The 18,350-nt window shown below is 43.5% G+C and overlaps 1 protein-coding gene across 5 annotated transcripts in view; it reads left to right on the top strand.

Annotated features, from left to right (window-relative positions):
- The window catches only part of csmd3b (CUB and Sushi multiple domains 3b), a 418,091-nt gene that overhangs the window by 110,643 nt on the left and 289,098 nt on the right, over positions 1–18,350 (top strand). For all 5 annotated transcript variants that reach the window (XM_034294760.1, XM_034294758.1, XM_034294759.1 and 2 more), the window contains one exon: positions 12,178–12,372. In XM_034294760.1, the coding sequence (XP_034150651.1) occupies positions 12,178–12,372 (195 nt within the window). The remainder of the gene's footprint in view (positions 1–12,177; positions 12,373–18,350) is intronic.

The following is an 18,350-nucleotide window of genomic DNA, read 5'->3' as shown; positions in this document are numbered from 1 at the left end:
ATAATTAATGAAGAAAAACTAAAGGGATTGGGTTTGTAATCTTTTTTTCCCCACATATCTCCCCTAATATAAAGACCCAACTTAAATATAACTCAATGTACTGCTCACTGTGTATGATAACACACCTAACTTACAGTGCATTTAACCCCCACCTTCTGGCAATTGCTTTGCTGAAGTATAATCTGCCTACTATTTCTGAGTTGTGTGGTTCTCCCACCATCAGCTATCTTAGAATGTGTGCCCTATCTGTAAGTCACCCTGGAAAGGAGTGTCTGCTAAATGACTAAAATGTGAATGTATATCAGACTTTTCACAGATTTGAGTTTTTTAGCCTTTTCAGTAATGGGCCGAGTGTGGTAAAAGGGCTGTTCATTATTTCTGAAGGCTTATAAGTGAATGCATTAACTTAACTCGAGCTCATCTAAGAACTGCTCCTCTGCTGCTTATTTATAATTGACACAAAATGCATGCCACTCAAATATAGCTCTTGCTGGTTTCTGTTGGACTAATGTCGGCCCTCAAAACCAGTGGGGCTTGCCCCAAAGGAATCCAGGGCTAATGTCCCAAAGGCCCAGGTCTGTTTATACCCCATTGGCAGCAACATGGGATTTAGTGGTAAGATTAGATTTACTTGATGAAATTGCTGCCTGACAGTAATTAAGTGCACATTTTGTTGTTGTTGTTTTACAGGCAGGATAGACTCTCCGATCTGAATACAGCTTTGGAAAAATGAACTGAAAGGACCCGGCTTTGAATATGATTACTTAGAAATAATGGAGAATACGGAGATATCTGCATTCAAATGGGCCTCAGTTGAGATCCAAGCATTTGACATTTCCCTGGTATCAATATTGTCGGTAGAAGTCTAACCTTGTCAACCAGACAAATGTCAGTGTTTTTAGGTTTCTATTTTGATTGAATTTATTATGACTTGGATTTCTATTTTTTTATTAGATTACATTAAATACATTTTATGTTGTCTCAGAATTTTTTTTATCGTTGTGAAACTAGTGAAATTAGTGCTACGTATCTTGGCCAGTACACTCTGGAACAAGAGATTTCTAAACTCAATGAGCCTTTTCTGGTTAAATAAAGGTTAGAAAAAGAAATTCTCACAACCTCAATTCTCAAAACCAATCAGGAGGAGTCGTATCGTTCTGTGGGTGTGACCTTACTGAATTAAGTATCTGTCAACTGGCAAATCAAAATGGAGCAATATTACTGACATTTGATCATGTAAATTAATAAATGTTGATTCCATCCATTCTCAGCTGAGCCAAGTCTATAATCACTATCAATACTGAGTATAATCTAGCAGTTAAGATATTTGAAAGAATTTCCCGCAAGGACATGGTGTTTAATCAAAGTTTTGTAGACTTTGTGACCCTAAATGTAATAATTCATGTGATTTTACAAGTGTAACTTCAAGCATTTCTTTTCACATTTAAGATGTCAATAATTCTGGTGTATTCATGTATGAATACTAAATATCCTAGATATAAACGTTGTTGTCATGTTAAATGTTTTGAGTGCTCCATGGGATTTCCTGTATATTCATGTGTGCTGGGAAATGGAACCCCACCAAGCAAACCCACCAAGCATGAGTATATTGCAATTTACAATGGCAGAATTGCACCATAGCTGTGTGTGTATGCAGGGGGTGTCGGGGGGGGTGCACCTTTACATAATACACCCTTACATAAAACACCCTCCAGAGCTCATGCTGTAATGAACAAGTCTGGAAGAAAACAAAACCTTGATAGGCACACTGGGATGGCGAATTGGATTAAGACAGAATGGAGCCAAAAGCTATCTAGGAGGGAAAGCGTTGCCAAAAACCCAGTGGTTGCGCTCTCTGACAAGACGGCCGCTGTTTTCCACTGGAGACCTGGGGTCAGAGCAGACACGACGAGATGGTAGCTTAACCCTCTGTTCCTCTTTTCTTAACAACGCATATATGGTTTTGACCAGTGCCCTTTTGATTCCCTTAAAGAAATCCGTCGATCCGGATCGCCACTGTCGCTGACCACAGGTAACTGGTGAGGGGAACGAGCGTTGCTTTCCTGGATACAGGCAGCACGCCCTTGGCTTCCAGTCACAGATGCAGCCGTCATGTTGGCCGGTTTGGCGGCCGTCTGATTACCCTCCAGGAGGGAAGCCATGTCCTGACCGGCTCTCTGGTTGGTTCTTGACACCTGTTTCATCCCTGCATGGTCGCACACGGACACTAACACGCAATGATAGGCTTGTTTGTTGTTGTCCTTTTTCTCCGCTCTTTTTCTGTCTCCTGTTTCTTTTCCCTCTCGTTCTTTCTCTCACTCTGCCTACACCCTTCCATTCCTAAAGGCCAGACTTAAAATAACCGGAATTGTCGTAAATAATTATGTAATGATTCATAATTCCCAAAAGAACGCATGCAGCTAGAGCTACTTCATCCTCCAGAACTGTCAAAATCCTTGGCCTCCTCCTGTGTGTTTCACATTGTTTGATAATGGTTCCTAATTTTTGTTCTGGCCTTTACGTTCCCTGCCATAGCCCCATCGTCATCCAACTTTTGTCCTGCCACTAACCATTGTAGTGGGTTGCCCTGGCTACAGCAGCCATCTTGTTTTTTAGTATTAGTTCAGTAATTACAGTGGACTGACCAGCAGGCAGGTTTGCTGCCTCATTTGCCCAGCAAAATCAACTCAACGGTCAATTTAGCCATCAGTCTCCAGAGTTTTCATAGTGTACAGCCTGCAATTTATTCCACCAGGGTGTGAGGGGATTTGTGTGTTGTTCGTCTTTTACAAATTGCTAGCTTGGCTGTGAGTTTGTAAAAAAGAAGTTTTTAAGGGTTAACAACGCTATCCCATTCAAATAATGTCCATCATTTAGGAAGATTCGTTTATACAGCCTACCGGGCGTTAGAGGTGCAGCATGTCTTTTAGATAAGCTTACTGCTTGACACCACAATGTCACACGATATACAATACATTTCAGCATATTCCTTAAAGCAGTGTTTATTCCAGTGCATCATTTATCCTACTGTAGGACTGAATCCTCCTCCTCACTCTACCCCATCAATTGTTTTCATACTACTTTTCCCATTTTCTAGAACTTTTTTTTCTTCTTCACATTCCTCAGTTTGTGTGTGTGTCACTGTGAAATTTGTAGAGCCTCAGACAGCTCCTGTCCACATGAAAGTGGGACCCCCCCCTCATCCCCACCTTATGGGCCTATGGGATAGATGGAGAGCACTGTCCTGTCCATCTCACTCTTTGACAGGCAGCTTCTATCTCCTTCTAAAGAGCTGTGGATTCATAAATAATGACTCCAACCGACCCACCCTCCTAAAACAGAGTCTGTGCCTTGCAGCCTTCCATGGCATCCATTCACATTATGTACACTGACTGATGACATGTAACAGACACACCACAGCGACTTACATTCAGCACAGATATATATATATATATATATATATATATTTATTTATTTTTATTCCACCCAAATGTCTATTTTGAACTTAGAAACTCGCTTCCTCCTATCTGTTCAATCTAGTATGCGGTCAATGTTTTGAACGTTATGGACTAGGACCTCTGGGGTAAGTCAGCTGACAGCCAATCCCGGGGCTTCTGGCAGTGTTATGTTCTGCCCGAGAAGTGTGTCTGCATTCCCTCCCAGCCTCCTTTCCTCAGCAGGGCCTGGCCGGCATCTAACGAGATGGCAGTCTGTCAGGGGCACTTAGGTCACAGAGATCTGAGGTGTCATGGACCGCTGTGAGTGTCATTATCTGTGTAAAGGCCTCAGATGAACAGGTCTTTTCTCTCCTGTCAAACTCCTCATAACAGCCTTCCAATCTTCACCAATCTTTTCTTCTGCTGTCTGGGAAATAACATTTTCTCAGAGAAAAAGAAAAATACAAGGTAATTGTTTATGTTTGGCTGTTTACTATTGGTTGATTCAAAACTTTCGTCTGACTTGTTGTTACATTGCATGTGTTGATTAATATCCCTAGCAGTTTGTAGAGAACTTTGCCTGGTTAAATGAGAGAATGTCTCCTTAGAATTAAAATGACGAATGAGGTTTCCAGCCTGACGGTCCCCTGGTTTCTCTGCCGTCCTTCGGCGTATTCACTAAGAATCAGAAGGGAGAAGAAAAAAAGAAAACCCTTCAAAACGCGCGTTAGCCACTCTAAAAAACAACGACAGCAGCGAACATGCCGGCGTTGTAACAAACCGCGTGAAAGGTTGGAGTCTTGAGATGTTGCTGATTACTATCACAGGGAGGATGATGAGCTGTGACTGGTTCAGTCACGGTCGTGGACGGCTAGTGACCACGACTTCTAGACCATCTTGGAGGCACAGCTCATAGGCCACCCTCACCCAAGGGACCGTTTGATCAGCATGTCCTTCAGCGGTACGGTGATGTTGAGCGACTGCTGAGGACGTTGTTAAAAGGTTTCATAAACGTTTATGAAAGCCAGTGCCGAGACTGTAGCCTTGGCTGAAGGAGATCTGAGAAGAGATAAAAACGGTGTGTGGCTTTTCCTCACACATTTTATCTGTTGTCAGGGTTAATTTCCAAAGCCAGTCCGAGTAGGTAGCGGCGGCCGTGTGATGAAGACGCGTAGTGGTTTTTATGATCGGATTTGAGTGCTTTATTTGAAATCTGCTCAGGTGCACATAGAGCCAGTTTGAACCTACGCACCCATGATGCACACCTACACTCATTCACGCACAAACCCCTTCACACACATACAAACCACACACACACCCACACACACATGCACACAAACCACACATGCCCGGCAAGGCAGGGCCACGGGCACCTAAACACTGTTCTGTATGTGGGTACCGATCCATTTCAGACATTGGAGAGATAACCTTTGGTAAGACATCGGCCACTGTATCTGGCTCTTTCCATCAGTTCCAGCGCTGTCCTATCCGAAACTATATTGTGGTGTAATATTGAAGTCGGTAACATTTGATCTAAATTAGGTCATTTCAGAAAGCATTACAATCCAGCCAGAGGATGGCAGAGGATGATCAATTCTGATATAGGCCACGTCCCAAATTGCGCTCGATTTCAAATGTAGCGCACTACTGTCGATCGGCACCATAGAGGGCTTGTCCATAGTAGCGCGCCACCCAGTGTGTCATTTGGACCTCGGCCCTGGACCGTACTGGTAAAGCGTGAATTGGCCTTTTTCAGAGCATATTTACTGTAACCCTCGATATGAATCATCTTTTATTTCTCATCTCCAAAATACCAATTTCTCAGCGCAGGCCCTCGTCCTTTCAGGAAAGCTGCAGGTGTCTCCTTCGTTTTTTCCCTCCCTTCATCTTCTTCTCCATTCCAATCTCCCAGTTTGCAGTGTCATCCGTCTCTTCAATAAAGTGTGATTGAAGGTGTGCCTGGGAGGGCCTTTTCTTCACGGTGCCTCTGCTTACCTTTCATTTCATCCCTTCCTGTACCTGCTCTGTAAGGAGCTCTGTTTATAATTGCTTGTCTGGAGCCAAATATGGGGGAGTACAAAATATAGGACGGGGTAATTGTCTCGCAGAATTACACACACACACACACATAAAGAGGCACATATATATTTCCTCCATGTTTATGGGGGACTGATACACCGCCTCCCAAAAATAAAGGAGGGATAAATTAAAAATGTTGACCGACAATGGGGTGATAATTGTGATAATGGAAGGAGGACGTGCCCATTATTCGTCATCTGAAACAGACCTCTGGCGTGCCTGGAATGGCGTGCTGGGATTGCATGCCTGGATGGCGTGCCTGGAATGGCGTGTCGTTGCCGCTGCCTTGCTGATGGGAATGTCTTTACGGATCGTATTATTCCCTGGAGAGCCGAAGCTAGTGCTGAACATGTTCCTCTGGGGCACCATCGGCCGGATAATTCACCTGTGGACAGCGGGCAGTGAGATGGGGCCCAGACGGAGGCGAGGTCACGTCACGCCACATTGTACCATGGCCAATCAATCGTTCAGTCAGTCAGCACAGTCGGTCGGTCAACAATTCACTTAGTTGGTCGGTCGGACAGGCAGTCAATCAGATGGTACCAATCATTGTGCCTACTGGTTGTGTGCATTTGCTGTGTGTTTATTCGGCGTTGGAGCTGGAGACATGGAGGTTCTCCTGGCTGGTGCGCTGGGGGGGAGTGGAGGGAGAGCTCTGGAATTGTGTGAATGCCTTCTGTCAACAGATCCACGGGCCGGTGATGAATTGAGACGTGGTCTGGTAAATCCGCGTTGGCTTGTACTCTACATTACTGACACGTCCGTCACACTGCGTTGATGATACCGGCTCTGACCTCTGAGGCGCGGACTGTGGATCATGGCGCGCTGACATCACGCCAGCCGTCTATTCGGTCATGTGGTCAGAGGAAACTGGGAAAGGCATCAGTGCTTTGTTTTTCCCTTGATCAGGGTGTGGAGTTCAAAAACAAGATGCCCGTGTTCAAGTAGGAGCCGCTACGCCGGGCTAGGGAAAGTGTTGCATTTGTGGTCTCGAAGTAGCAACGGATGTCTTGCCTGGCCTCTGCTGTCCTGCTCCTATGACCTGCTTCCCATTTATACTGACATGCTTCCCAGATATACTGGGTATTGCGTAGCAGTCGACCGAACTGAGTCTCTGTTTCCCATACATATCACATGAGCTCTACATTTGACATGAAGTATCATCATGCTGTCCTTTTCCATACATAACATGTCGTATTAATGCCACAGCCTACATTTATTTTTAATGATTCTGTTGCTGTTTTTTACTCCTGCATTATTACATTTTAAGGTTGGTGTTACATTACAATAATGCCTAATGGATAATGCATTTATTATCATTATAACATTTTAAGGGTGGTGTTTCATTACAATAATGCCTAATGGATAATGTATTTATTATCATTATTACATTTTAAGGGTGGTGTTTCATTACAATAATGCCTAATGGATAATGCATTTATTATCATTATTACATTTTAAGGTTGGTGTTTCATTACAATAATGCCTAATGGATAATGCATTTATTATCATTATTACATTTTAAGGGTGGTGTTTCATTACAATAATGCCTAATGGATAATGCACTTATTATCAAAGGTTACTTACTGTCCTTACCCACGAAAGGGAATGCTTTAGATTGTCTTGTGTTGTACATCCTGGCTAATTATTTCTGCAGAGGCTGTTATTATTTCCACAATGGGCTTTTGCTACATCGTAAACTGCATCATCTACACTGGACGGGGTCCATCGGGTTCTTGTCAAAAGGAAGGTACTATATTGGGTCCATTTGCATTCAACTGGCCTGATCCAATGAAATCATCCCATTTCACATCTGTCTACCATTGGATGTTATGGTACATTCACTCCTCCATTCATTTTCATGTGTGCCTTTCGTCATGTGAGTGGGTGGTTACCAGGACGACAGCAGAGGACTCTAACCATCTAAACCCTTCCCGGAACACATTTAGCCGTTTACAAAACACACTCCAAACTACATCCTGGTTTACAAATGCAATCGATAGAACCTGTATTAGCCGGCAGTTTGGACAGGATGGAACATTCAGGAAAAAGCCACCTGCCACCGCTTCCCAGCAAGGTCCACGGTCTATTGGCCGCCCATTGTCCTATCGGTGAGCAGAGCTGTGGCAGTTAGATGGATGAGATGGATCACTCCAGGCTGGGGCTAGCTCTCCTCAGATAAGCAGACTCCAGAGAGGGACATGTCATTTGGCTGCTGTAGCCCCGTCTTCCTTTGGAACACAAAAGCTACAGGAGATCTACTCCAGCTCATGGTAGCCAGTCAGACAGACCGACGCAGGCAGGCAGGCAGAGAGACAAAAAGGCATCCAAACCAGATGGACACAGACAGACAGGCAGACGGACGAAAAACAGGCAGCGCTCTGTGTTCTGGAACACCAAGGACGCCGTTATGTAATTTATTTGAACATGCGGCTAAGGCTTGACAAAATGGCTTGTTATAAATGGTTGTGAATGTACTGGATGGTTTTGTCTCAGCGGAAGTGTACCATGTCCACAGTGCACAGAAGTTCAGACCCACTATTTCTTTCTCTGTGTCAAGCTCTAAAACAGCTCTGAAATCTGGTTCTTAATCTAAAGTAAACTTTGAGGCAGTACTTGCATTAATACTTCTGCCATAGATGATAAATCTCTTGAAACCTCATTTTGCCACCTTGGCTGGAAGCTCATCTGTGTCCTCTTTAATTTTACATTTGGCGATATGAACTGCAGGTCTAGGAGATGTCAAAGAACCGAAGCTATGGTGGACTTCTTCACTAAATAATAAATGTTAGCACGGTTCAGCGGATTGGCAAGTTTCTTCAAATACGTTTGCTGCTACTTTTCTGTGACTCCTGGGCAGCCAACGGGCACAGATCTGATATGTAATCTTGTCTTGACTCTAATAATCTCTTTTAGAAACAATTACTGTTCAACCACAAAACCTCTCGCATTTCTTACATACTATAAACTGGGTGGTTTGAATTCTGAATGCTGATTTGATGAAAGCTTTGTTGTATGGGACTCTTTACGATGGTTCTGACATTTGTACTGTTTTAATTACATTATAATAAAAACAAGGCTCCCTAACCCTAAGTGCTGTATCTAGAGATGGTGATGTGCCGTGTCTAATAACAGCACATAGCCGTGGTATTTTAGCCATATACCACACCCTCTGACCTTATTGCTTATTAAAAATCCAAATAAATATCGACATGCATGTGGAGAACTGTAATGGATCCTAACTCATCCAACCAAAACTCACCTAGCCCTCATTAGATAAAGTAACATTTATATTAGGTATATTCAGGGGAACATTGTGTTTCATGAAATTAACACAAAGGCAACAGTATTCCCTCCCAGTATTCCCTCTCAGTATTCCCTCTCTGCACGTCTCTGAGACATACAATGACAGAACAACACACACACGCACGCGCGCGCTCTCACACACACACCCAGGGAGTTGACTGAGGTGAGGCAGGCCCAAGCTCTCGGCACGTCTGTCACGCAGGCTTATCCACACAGATTACCACGGAGATTTGTGACCTTTGTCGAATCCCACCTGACCTTTGTCTTCAAGTGTATGGTTTTCTGTTCGTGAATTAAAATGAGGGACCAACGGAGGAAGATGAGGACTGTATGTTTTTTCATGGTCCCAAGTGTCAGGCTTTTTCCCCCCACACTCTTTTACTCTCTCTGTCCATCTCTTTCTATTTCTTCATGTATGTTCCTCTCTCACTTTGTCCAGTGTGTAGTCTTCTCTAAAGTATTTGGGATTGTAACATAAAATTATTTAAATGTATCATGACTCCTTGGCCCAGTACTAACTACAACCATCAATAACCCTGGCATGGTTAACCCTCTTTTGTATGTATGGGGCATTTGTTGATGCTGTAATTATAGTTAGTGCCATAAAATACAAGTAACAATGTTATTATGTCATTCCATATTGTCATTCTTGAATATACTTGCTATTGATTCCATCGTTGATCTGCTAAGATTTGTCTGGTCCTGCTGCCCTGCCTCGCTCGTGGTCAACCGTGCCTCAAACGAAATTCTGTGGCATGAATATCATATATAGCTCTCTTAGTTTGTATCAGCTGTGTTTGCACCAAGTTTTTTAATTTAGTTTGTTGTGATTTAGTGAGTGTAACATTTGGGGAAGAATTGTGTTTAACACTTTTGCCAGAAATGTGCCTAACACTGAAAACAGCTTCACAAAAAAAAGGGTTAGGGTACTGCTGTACTCATAAGATTATGATGGATATTACCTCATTCCCAGGTTCATTAGGAGTATCTTAGCAATCGAGAACTAAACAGGTGCTACATATGAGTGTTCTCCCCCTTGTGGGGGATAGTTGAATTACAAGAACATTGTGCTATTTTTTAAACAAATCTCCTCCAGTCCGGAATATCGAACTGAACAGACCTAAATACCTTGAGCACTGGGCTCTATCAAGGGCTCTGTCTCCTATGCAGTGTTGAGCTCTGTCAAGGGCTCTGTCTCCCATGCAGTGTTGAGCTCTATCAAGGGCTCTGTCTCCCATGCAGTGTTGAGCTCTGTCAAGCGCTCTGTCTCCCATGCAGTGTTGAGCTCTGTCAAGGGCTCTGTCTCCCATGCAGTGTTGGGCTCTATCAAGGGCTCTGTCTCCCATGCAGTGTTGAGCTCTATCAAGGGCTCTGTCTCCTATGCAGTGTTGGGCTCTATCAAGGGCTCTGTCTCCCATGCAGTTTTGGGTTCTGTCAAGGGCTCTATCTCCTATGCAGTGTTGGGGCTCTGTCTCCCATGCAGTGTTGAGCTCTGTCAAGGGCTCTATCTCCCATGCAGTGTTGAGCTCTATCAAGGGCTCTGTCTCCTATGCAGTGTCAGGGGCTCTGTCTCCCATGCAGTGTTGAGCTCTGTCAAGGGCTCTATCTCCCATGCAGTGTTGAGCTCTATCAAGGGCTCTGTCTCCTATGCAGTGTTGGGCTCTATCAAGGGCTCTGTCTTCCATGCAGTGTTGGGCTCTGTCAAGGGCTCTATCTCCTATGCAGTGTTGGGCTCTATCAAGGGCTCTGTCTCCCATGCAGTGTTGAGCTCTGTCAAGGGCTCTGTCTCCCATGCAGTGTTGAGCTCTGTCAAGGGCTCTGTCTCCCATGCAGTGTTGAGCTCTATCAAGGGCTCTGTCTCCCATTTAGCATTGAGCTCCTGCACAGGAAGAATAGAAGGTGTTACAGAACGTGCTTGGTTATCTGATGTCCGTGAGCACACACCAATATGCACGCACACGCACACACACTACCTATTAGGTGGGTCCATGAGGCTAATGATGATGATCTCCCATTGTTGGGGAAAACACGCACTGTCGGCCTACTGAGACTGTTTTCATTCAGACTGTTTTACAACATCATCGCCCAAGTAATTAGCGATATGAAAAGAAGAACTTTGGCGCTTCACTACCTGCAGATATACATATCCCTGCCTGTCATCTCGTGTGTTCCCTGCCAATAGACTGTGTAGTGGTTAGTTCTTTCCTGCATCTGGCAGGGATGCCCCTTTTGGGGAAAGTCTTTCCCTAAAACCACAGTTATGAGGAATACATCCGGTATTCTCCAGCAGGTTTGGAGTAGACTCCATGGTAATAACACCCCTTCAGTGTCATTACCAGTGCTCCCTGTGTGTTTTATTACCAATAAGAGTCATTCCCCAGGAACTCCACTGAGAACTGTTTGCTTGAACATTAGTTGGCTGGCTGGCATTAACTCTATGGTTGGGCCATAAAATAATTTAATGTGAGCATCCAGCGAGGCTGAGCCATTTATTGGTATAAGTATTTTTCTTCCTCTGTAGTGTCTTCCATTTTCTTTCAATTCTTGGAAACACATGCAGACCTCTCCCTTTATTCTTACTACGCTGGTATATGGTACAATGATCTCAGGGCAGAGGTCAAACTGGTATATGGTACAGTGAACTCAGGGTAGAGGTCAGACTGGTATATGGTACAGTGATCTCAGGGTAGAGGTCAGACTGGTATATGGTACAGTGATCTCAGGGTAGAGGTCAAAGTGGTATATGGTGCAGTGATCTCCGGGTAGAGGTCAAAGTGGTATATGGTGCAGTGATCTCCGGGTAGAGGTCAAACCAACAACCCAGCATTGTGTCAAGGTCCATGGCGCTAATGAGTCTTCACAGTACCATATGAGTTCCCTGAACTGCTGGCTGGCAATGATGGTGCCGGGCAAGAGGGAAGGGGGAAGGGCAGAGGGAAAGGGGAAGGGCCGAGGGAAGAGGGAAGGGCCGAGGGAAAGGGGAAGGGCCGAGGGTAGGGGGAAGGGCCAAGGGAAGGGGGAAGGGCCAAGGGAAGGGGGAATGGCCGAGGGAATGGGGAAGGGCCGAGGGAAGGGGGACGGGCCAAGGGAAGGGGGAATGGCCGAGGGAATGGGGAAGGGCCGAGGGAAGGGCCGAGGGAAGGGGGACGGGCCGAGGGAAGGGGGAAGGGCCGAGGGAAGGGGGAAGGGCCAAGGGAAGGGGGATGGGCCGAGGGAAGGGGGAAGGGCCGAGGGAAGGGGGAAATGGAGAGTGAAACATAGAAAACATTCTTGCCTTACGTGAAGCCGCCTTTTTGTGCCTGAAGTTGTCACAATGCATAACATCCATCTGCCCTTTCCCTCTTCTCCTCATCAGAACTGCAGAGCAGTGCCTGTGGAAACCCCGGGGTGCCGCCCAAAGGCATTCTGGTTGGGACGCGTTTTAACGTGGGCGACAAGATCCGCTACAGCTGCGTGACCGGGTACGTCCTGGACGGGCACCCTCAGCTCACCTGTGTCACCAACGCAGAGAAGGGCGCCGCGTGGGACTTCCCCGTGCCCATCTGCAGAGGTGAGTGTCCCCGGCCCGGCCCGGCACTGTGGACGTGTGGGTTGCTGTTTGTGACTCTGTGACTGTGACAGCTGCATGCCAGCCACAGGGGAGAGTGCCTGTGGAGACGGTGGTATGGCAGATGTGTGTTGAGCTAGGTTTCCATTGACTTGTTATTTTTTTTCTGGGGTTTGTCGTTGACATTTGCAATGTTTGTGTGAACGCAGACACGACAGTTGCCGCTTCAGTGAGTTTTCATTAAGCTTTTTTTCTTTTGAAACATCAGCTAAAGTTAGTGAGACAAAATATATAGCATTTATTTTGTTAAAATATCAAAGGTAGACTATAGTTTATTGTTTCCAACACCCATGTAGTGAAATAGTCTTGTGATAACATGATGACATCCTAGTCCAGAAATAACACAATGACATGCTAGTCTTGTGATAACGTAATGACATCCTAGTCCAGTAAGCTGAGGATATCCTAGGCCAGTGTTACCTAATCCGGTAATAACATGATGACATCTTAGTCCAGTAATATCATGGTGACATCTTAGTCCAGTAATAACATGGTGACATCTTAGTCCAGTAATAACATGGTGACATCTTAGTCCAGTAATATCATGGTGACATCTTAGTCCAGTAATAACGTGGTGACATCTTAGTCCAGTAATAACGTGGTGACACTTCAGTCCGGTAATAAAATGAGGTAACACTTTATTTTGAGAGTCTCAAAAGTGTGCCCGTAGATGCTCTACAGATCGTCTACTGACTATCTGTAACATTTTAAGTAACTATCTACTAACCCTAACCCATATCTATATCCTAAACCTTATTCTATTGCTAACCTTAACCCTTACACTAAACCTTATTCTAAACCTAACCGTAACCCTTACACTAAACCTTATTCTAAACCTAACCTTAACCCTTACACTAAACCTTATTCTAAACCTAACCTTAACCCTTACACTTAACCTTATTCTAAACCTAACCGTAACCCTTACACTAAACCTTATTCTAAACCTAACCGTAACCCTTACACTAAACCTTATTCTAAACCTAACAGTAACCCTTACACTAAACCTTATTCTAAACCTAACCTTAACCCTTACACTAAAACTTATTCTAAACCTAACCTTATCCTTAGCAAACAGTTGTTTAGCAACCAATAGTATGTTTAACGTAGGTTGAATTTTTGTTGATAGTTTTTTAATCTATAGAACATCTACATATGATAAAATTGGAACTGTCAAAATTAATTGTAACCTAAAACGTCGACATTTTGTGTCTCCTCCCTGTGTCTGACAAAAATTTAATATTTGCATTTGAGATTTGGTCCAATAGAATCAGTCATATGGACATTTTGCTATAATAGAGAAGATCTTTACATTCTAATGATACATGAAAGTAAACTTCTAAAAATGTTCTGCTATCAGCATTTTAGCCACAAATGGTTTTACTATCAATCCAGTACTTTTACAACTCAGTTTCCAAAAAGGTCAGGACGCTGCCATAATGTAAATAAAAACAGAATGCAGTGATGTGCAAATCATTTAAACTTTATATGTCTATATACTCTATATCAATAGAAAATATTACAAAGACAACATATCAAAGACATTTTATTGTTTCTTTAAAAATATATGCCCACTTTGAATTTGATACCTCCAGTCTTTTGTTGCCTCTTTCCAAACCTTTCAAAAAAGTTTGGAAAGTGGCAACAAAAGACTGGAAAGGTTGTTTAATGCTACAAACTAAACTTGGTGTAATATCACAGAAGTAATTAGGTCAATTGGCAACTGGTCAGTAACATGATTGGGTATTAAAAGATAATTCCAGAGAGGATGGGCCTGTCAGAAGTGAGGGTGGGGAGGGGTTCACCACTCTGTAAAAGACTGCGCAGGCAAATAGTGCAACAATTTAAGAACAACGTTTCACAACAGAAAATTGCTAAGAGTTTGGGGATCTCGTCTTAAAATATTCAGAGAATTCAGAGAAATCCCTGTTTGCAAGGGACAAGGCCCAAACCGTGATCTTCGGTCCCTCAGGCAGAACTTCACAAAAACAGGCACAATTCTGTAGTAGAAATCACTGCATGGGCTCAGGAACACTTCAGAAATACTATTGTCCGTGAACACTGTTTGTTGCTGCATCCACAAATGAAAGTTAAAACTCTACCATGCAAAGAGAAACTATATAAAAACAAGATCCTGAGCTGCCTTCTCTGCACCCAAGCTCATTTAAGATGGACTGAGGCGAAGTGGAAAACTGGCCTGTGGTCTGATGAATCAAAATGTAAAATTATTTTGGGAATCATGGACTCCTCGTCCTCTGGACTAAAGAAGAGGGGGACCATCTGGCTTCTTATCAGCGCACAGTTCAAAAGCCAGCATCCGTGATGGTATGGGTATGCATTCGTTTACATGGCATGGCTGACTTGCACATCTGTGAAAGCACCATTAATGCTGAAAAATACATGCAGGTTTTGGAGCAACATATGCTGCCATTCAGACAATATATGCTGCCAATCTTTTTCAGGGAAGTCCTTGCTTAAGACAACACCAAACCACAGTGCGCCCATAACAGAACATGTAAAAGAGTCTGGGTGCTAAACAGGCCCGCCTGCAGTCCCGATCTGTCACCCATTCAAAACATTTGGGGCATTATGAAACGAAAATGTGAAAAAGTAGACCCCGAACTGTTGAGCAGCTGAAATCCTATTTCATGCAAGAATGGGAATACATTTCACTTTCAAAACTACAACAATTGGTCTCCTCAGTTCCCAAATGCTTGGAAAGTATTATTAAAATAAGAGGTGATGCAAAACAGTGGTAAACATGCCCCTATCCAAACTTTTTAGAAATGTGATGCAGGCATCAAATTCAAAATGGTTATGTATTTTTCATGAAACATTTCTCAGGTTCAACATTTAATATGTGGTCTTGGTACTATTTTTAATTAAATGCAGAGATAATTTATTTGCGTATCATTGCATCCTGATTTTATTTGAAATGTATGCGGCGTAACAACTTTTTGGAAACAGGGTTGTATATAAATGTACAATGAGGTCAAAACGAAATGATATAGTCAATTGGCAACTCATTCCCATTCTAAGAAATAATCATCTTATCCAGGTAGTCCACTTAGATTTCAAAGTGATCGTAAACAAAGTGGACAGGCTATCATGCTGTTCAAACTGGATAACAGGACATGTTAATAACAATTCAGCTACTCTCTGTCTTGTTGGCAAGTAAAAGATTCAAAATAGAAGTAACCAAGTGTATCTATGTTTGTGTGTAGATTTCTACTACATGGTATGTTTTAGGTAAAGTAAGCTGGCTGAGCACATGGGGGGCTTGCCATAAGTTGGTCATGAATTAGTGGATGTGCATTCTGAATGATTCAGATATCATTTTTAACAAAAAAGGAGTTTTCATTAACCTAAAAGCCTGTGATCATTGCTAAAAAGGAGGGTTGGGGTTTGGGGGTCAAACTCAATGCATCTTTTTGTTTTGGAATTTTCATTTGTGTACTTTTTAAATTTGTATATTTCAGAATTGCAAAGGGATGTCAAGGCAATCATTATCAAAAGTCAAGACAGTATTTTTGTAGTTGGGTAGCCTAAATGATTTTGCTAGCAGTAGCCTTGGCCATTACAAGTAAATATTGTGGGGATTTCATAGCCATGTATTCATTTTAATTTCCGGCAATAAATATAGACAAAAGAAAAAACAAACATTATATCTTCTGAAAATCTCCTACATCTGCGGATTCCATTACAAATGTCACAAAACCTTTTTTTCCAGATGTTGCTTTTGTAGAATAAACCAGGTTCAATGGAAAACTACCAACAGATGTGTCCAAATGTTATTAGTTTTCTGTGCATTTCTTGGTGTTCATCTTTGACTATGTGTGTGTGTGTCTCTCTCTGTTTAATTTGTTCGTAATCTTTGATGAAAATGAAATGTGCTTCTGTGAGTGGGTGTGAGAGAGTGAGTGGAAAGAGAAAGGAGTGAGAGAAAGAGCGCAAGAAAAGAAACACCAACAACATTACATACAAGTCCATAAAAAGCTACCATAAGCATTGTGCTCTGACCTTATGCACCATTTCTCCCTCCATATACCAAGTCATGTCAGAGGACTTGTGAAAAACGCTTAAGAACAGTTTAACTTTACCACTTACTTACATTAACAGTTTGTTTGAGAATTTCAGCGCTCATTGTTCAGAGTTTCAACCATAGACAACATAATGCATTTTAGCAGGAGAGACACATTCTGCTTCCCACATGGACTCCTCTGGGAAGGTCGTGAGGCATGGCGCACAACCAGCCAACACGAACAGACACCATCCTTTTCATAAGAGCTGTGCACAGTTATTCACAAACTGTCACTACATTCCATCAGCACGGAGGCACGCACAAACATTAAATACACGTGTTTGTGTGTGTGTGCGTGTGTGTGTGTGTGTCTGCGTGTGTATGTGCGTACACACGCCATCAGTATATAGTAGGGAGCCAGTGACGCACTCCCCCCACTATAAACGCACCCATGTTTATTGTTCTTTGCCGAGGCAAATTATAAAGTGCAATATCCATGACCGTTTACAAAGACAAGACTCTCCATAGGCGCTCTGAGCCTCCGGTCGAGGCGTCTTAAATTAGGGTGAGGACAGCGGCGTGCGTCGTGTTTCCATTTGACGCAGGACTGGACGGCGCTCCCGTCAGTGGAGTAATTGCAAAACAAGTATTAACTCCACTGGTCCCCGCGGCAACGGGAAGGCGTCTGGCACGCAGAAGCGCATTAAAGTCAACCATTAACTGATGTGTAATTGAACAGGGCTGTTTAGAATGGGCTTGATGAGAAAGGATCGTGTTGCGGTCACAGCCGCTGACCGCGTCGCTGGGTGAAACAGAACGTGAATAAAAACACCCGTGCTCACTGACATTGGGAACCCTGCCTTCATGACGGCGTTTGGTCTCTAAGCTTCGTGTCTCATGCGTTGAGCACAGAGTGAGTGAACCTTTTGTCACAAGTACGCCCAAAAAGGGGATACAGGCTTGGTCATAACCTGTAGCTCACTTCACGTGTATGCAAAAAAAGTTAACATGACTTTGAATGAAGCATAATGAATAGCAGTTATTGTTATTTTATTTCAATATTATTCCAGGGTTCGCAGTATATTTCTGTACACTAATGTTCGTATAGTCCCCTTGTCACTGGCTGTGAATGAGTTATTCAAGTCATCTACTTTTTCGGCATTTCAGTCCCTCTACAATCCATCAGGCTGGCTTATAGCAATGGATGAAGTAGTAAGTCACATTTGCTCAGAGGAAAGTCAGGACAGAAATCATGCGGCAATCACAAATCACATGTGAGTTCGGCAGGTTGTGTGACTCATCATCGAACCATAACCTAGATGCTCACAATAGATGCTTAGCCTGCAGTTTATCGTCCCAGATCACGTCGTGTGATCCATAATTCAATCACCAAACGTTTCCTGTTTAAATTGAGCTCAAAATGGCAGCCGCAATGCTAACAGTAGGAGGGGAAGCCATTGGATCCATCACCGTGTCGGTCGGGTGGATCATTCGGAATCAGGAGATGTCCTGCCGCATGTCGGCATGAATATGCATAACCACGAGCTAGCGTCCTGAAGATCATCTTGAAATTTACATTCTGACTAGGGTTGCGTGTGCTCTTTGTATATTAGGGGGGGGGGGGGGCTGGGGAGGTGCTCGCTGGGGGCAAAAGTGATGAGAATCTCAATGGATGATCCGGAGTCTGCCTGGGGCCCGGCATCCGTACAAATTGATTTTTTGTGTGTGTGTGTGTGTGTGTGTGCTCAAGTGCCAACATCAGCATCTCACTAGCCATTGAACACATGTCTCTATAAAACAGCAGAAGCACCCCTGCTGCTAAACAGAGTGATTGTGTTGTTTTGCTACTCCATGTATTTCGCATTTAAGTCCTATTTAAAAACCTGCGCAGTACTGGTTATCA

This window comes from Esox lucius, chromosome 10 (assembly GCF_011004845.1).
Source record: "Esox lucius isolate fEsoLuc1 chromosome 10, fEsoLuc1.pri, whole genome shotgun sequence".
NCBI lineage: Eukaryota > Metazoa > Chordata > Actinopteri > Esociformes > Esocidae > Esox > Esox lucius.
This window is presented reverse-complemented; position numbering and strand designations above follow the sequence as displayed.